The 4370-nt window shown below is 47.7% G+C and overlaps 1 protein-coding gene across 1 annotated transcript; it reads left to right on the top strand.

Annotated features, from left to right (window-relative positions):
* Positions 1–1664: 1664 nt before the first annotated feature.
* Positions 1665–3634, top strand: LOC309826069 (lysine-specific demethylase 4D-like; the record flags this gene model as incomplete). Its single annotated transcript, XM_082660057.1, is given in 3 exon segments — positions 1665–1851; positions 1854–2887; positions 2891–3634. Coding segments are annotated over 3 exon segments (1965 nt in total).
* Between the last annotated feature and the right edge of the window lie 736 nt (positions 3635–4370).

Here is a 4370-nt window from a genome sequence, read left to right as displayed (position 1 = left end):
CTGTTTCTTGCAACTTTTCTAGATTCACATATAAAATGATGTGTCCCCTGGACTTTCAGGGGTCATACTTTGAACCAGCTTCTTATACTGGGGTATTATTCAAGCTTTGTGGTGTTTCTTGGATCCATTTTGGATATGTTTCCTCTCCAGAAAATTATTCTTTTCTCTTATCTTTTGAAAATCTTGCTGTCACGTTTCTCCTAAGATTCTCTTTTGAGATTTTAAAAGTTCTTTTGTGCACTGTTTCATTCCTAGTGGTTTATTTTCCCCTTCTTTCTTAGGCTCAGTTATGCCCATGTTTTATTGCTATCATTAATTTCTTCCAAGAATACTTTTGGTCATCAGTGTTTGGTGTTGTATGTGTTTTCTTTCATTAACTTTGTCTTTATTCTTTGTTATTTTTTACTCCTACCCCTTCTTTCTCTTCTTTATTTTGTAGCTTCTTCAATTGAATGTTTAGTTCATATATTTTTAATCACCCTTGCTTTTTCTTTTGGTACGATGAAAGATATTTGTCTCCTTTAATGCTTTTAACCCTAAACTATATTTTTAAATTTATTTAAATAATTAAAAAAATTATTTCACAGAAATTTGTAAAAATCATCATAACTTGATGATTTTTGACAGTGAGCCATTCTGATGGCTGTGTAACCAGCACCTGGCTTCAGGATAGAATATTCACATTTTTCTAGAGACTTCCTCACTCCCCCACTCACAACCTCTCTCTTTCACAAAGGTAACCACTGCTCTGACTTCTAACATAGATTACGTTGCCTCCTTTTTCTCTTTATATAAATGGAAGCAAAGAATAGGTATTCTTTTGAGTCTGGATAATTTTGCTCAGTATTCTGTTTATAGAATTATTCTTATATTTTCATGTAGTTCTTGTTTATCTTCATTGCTGTATTGTATTCCATTGTATGAATATACTACAATGTAATTAACCATTCTAATGTTGACTGGCATTTGAGTTGTTTCCAGTGTTTGGCTACTGAAATAATGTTGTTCTGAACATTCTTGGACTTGACTTTCATTGCACAGACATATACATATCCTAGGCATGAATCATAGCACATGGGTAAGTTCAATTTTAGTGGATACTGTCCAAATAGTTTTTCGAAGTGAATGTAATGATTTCCATTCTCCTTACTAGAGTACAGGAATTTCCACTGTTCACAACAACATCATTTCTTGTCCTGTCAATCTTATGAAATTTTAGCCTTTCTTTGAATATGCAATTATATTCCATGGTGGTGTTTTATTTGTAGTTCCCTAGTAACTCTTTCCAAACATTAGTTTGCAACCTGTCTCTATTGTATTTTTTCTTAGCTTTTGTTTCCAACACTGCCCTGAAGACACTACATTTGAGATACCCACCCAGGGCTGGGTGGTGATTCACTAGAGCTCAAGAGACCAGAGCCAAGTGTCAACCAAGGACATCACAGACTTGCAGGCTCAGCAGCATCAGTCCAGAGCAAGGCTTCTGCCCAGTGTGGAGTCCCCTGCAGAATCAGCAAGCCTAAGAAATATTATCAACTCATTGCATTAAAGTCTACTGGGGGTTCCTGCTGATATACTCCAACCCATTTTTGAAAAAGTAGTGTTTTCCAGCATCCTCACCTATCCAGAACATAAGTAAAAGCTTGGGAGTTTCTTGCTTATTAATGAAAGCTATGAAGTCTAAGTCCAACTGGGCCCAGAACCCAAGTTGTAGCATAATGGTATTTCGTCCAACCAAAGAAGAGTTTAATGATTTCAATAAATACATTGCTTATATGGAATCCCAAGGTGCACACCGAGCAGGCCTGGCTAAGATCATTCCAGCCCAGGACTGGAAAGCCAGAGAGACCTATGTGACATCGATGACATCTTAATAGCCGCTCCCCTCCAGCCGGTGATTTCTGGGCAGGCAGGTGTGTTTACTCAGCACCACAAAAAGAAGAAAGCCATGACCGTGAGCGAGTATCGCTGCTTAACAAACAGTGAAACACACCAGACTCCATTCTACTCTGATTTTGAGGATCTGGAGCGAAAATATTGGAAAACGCGCCCCTATGGTTCACCAGTATATGGTGCGGACGTCAGTGGCTCCTTATTCGATGAAAACACGAAGCAGTGGAAACTTGGACACCTGGGAACCATTCAGGACCTGCTGGAACAGGAGTGCGGAGTGGTCATCGAAGGCATCAACACCCCCTGCCTTTACTTCGGGATGTGGAAGACCGCCTTCGCCTGGCACACGGAGGACATGGACCTTTACAGCATCAACTACCTGCACTTCAGGGAGCCCAAGACTTGGTACGTGGTGCCCCTGGAGCACAGCCGGCTCCTGGAACGCCTGGCCAGGGAGCTTTTCCCGGGCAGCTCGCGGTGCTGTGAGGCCTTCCTGCAGCACAAGGTGGCTCTCATCTCGCCCACGGTCCTCAAGGACAACGGCATCCCCTTCGATCGGGTCACTCAGGAGGCTGGAGAGTTCATTGTGACGTTTGCCTATGGCTACCACTCTGGCTTCAACCACGGTTTCAACTGCGCGGAAGCCATCAATTTCGCCTCCCCGCGTTGGATCGATTATGGCAAACTGGCATCGCAGTGCAGCTGCGGGGAGGCCCGGGTCGCCTTCTCCATGGACGCCTTCGTGCGCATCCTGCAACCGGAGCGCTACGAGCTGTGGAAACGCGGGCAGGACCGGACCGTGGTGGACCACACGCAGCCCACGGTGCCCAGCAGCCAGTTCCTGAACGCCTGGAGGGAGGTCCGCGCGCCTGGGGGACCCGCGCTCCGCCGGAGGCACTGTCCGTCCCGCAGCGCCTCGCACCGCCGTCCGCCCGTGGCCGCCTGCCATGGGACCCGCTGTCGAGTCCCTGTGGATCCTGCGTCCCCGCCCCCCTAGCCGGCCCGGGGTTCTTGCTCTGCTGCCCAGTTCGGGGCTGCGGCTGCCTACAGCTCCGCGGAACCCGGTCTGACTCCGCCGCTGACCGCAGGTCCATCTGCTGCGGATCTCCCCCTACCTGGACGATACGGTGCTCGTCGTCGTCCTCAGGAAGAGGGGACTCAGGATCCGACTGTCCGGGCCCGGACTAAGAGGCGCTTGTCCTTAGACACAACACACCCATCTCTGGACTTAGAAGCTCAGCTGCCGTTTGCCGGCGATCCCTTGATGGACAACCCTGCATTGCTGAGCCCATGGCTGCAGCATCCTTCTAAGCCTTCCGGGTGCTGTTGCGCCCCTGATCTTCAACCCTTGGGTCCTCCATTGGATCCCGAAAATCCGATGCACCCTGGCCCATGCCTGCCATCTCTGGAGGGTATTACATCCAGTGTCCTTGACAGCCTTCCTTTGATTCCTCCCAACGTTCCTGGGACTGTGAGAGTGTTTCCCAGGGACGATGCTGGGAACTGCAGGGCCCCCGTGAACTTATGTGAGGGTTTAAGTTTGGACCAATCTTATGCCTCTAGGAGTCTTGTCCCAGCTGCAGAGACCAGTCTCCCGCACACCCTTGACTGTGATCCCCTGGGGCTAAAGCTAGAGGCACCTGCATCTCTTGAGTCCTGCGAGGAATTCCTCACCAATGCATGGTATTCAATCTGTGAGCCCATGACGACTGAAGACTTTGCTAAATGTGACTTTATCTGACCCTCCACCCCAGAAGCTCTTTTTTTAAAAAAATAAATGTATTAATTTTTGGTTGCATTGGGTCTTTGTTGCTGCGCGTGGGCATTCTATAGTTGTGGCGAGCGGGGGGGCTACTCTTCATCGTGGTGCGTGGGCTTATTGCAGTGGCTTCTCTTGTTGCAGAGCATGAGCTCTAGGCACACAGGCTTCGGTAGTTTGGCACGTGGGCTTAGTAGTTGTGGCTCGTGGGCTCTAGAGCGCAGATTCAGTAGGTGTGGTGCATGGGCTTAGTTGCTCCGTGGCATGTGGGATCTTCCCGGGCCAGGGCTCGAACCCGTGTCCCCTGCATTGGCAGGTGGATTCTTAACCACTGCACCACCAGGGAAGTCTCTAAAAGAATCATCTTTAATGGATATGGGTTCAGTCAGAGATTCTAAAACTGCGGTCCAGCACCAACAGCAGCATCTCATAATTTGTTAGATGTGCAAACTCTGTGGCTCCACCTCAGATCTACTGAATCAAGAGTCTTTGTGGTTGGGCTTCCCTCAGCCTGCGCGTCTGGAGCCTGTGCTCCGCAACGGGAGAGACCACAAGAGTGAGAGGCCCGCGTACCGAAAAAAAAAAAAAAAGAATCTTTGTGGTTGAAGCCTAGCAAGCTGTGGTTTGACAAGCCCTGCAGGTGATTCTGATGCACCTATTAGGCTAAGTCAGTCTTGATAATTAACATCAAATCTGACTAGGATCCCTTCTTATAAAG

The sequence above is a fragment of the Grampus griseus genome (assembly GCF_964374135.1).
Source record: "Grampus griseus genome assembly, chromosome: 8".
NCBI classification, from domain to species: domain Eukaryota; kingdom Metazoa; phylum Chordata; class Mammalia; order Artiodactyla; family Delphinidae; genus Grampus; species Grampus griseus.
This window is presented reverse-complemented; position numbering and strand designations above follow the sequence as displayed.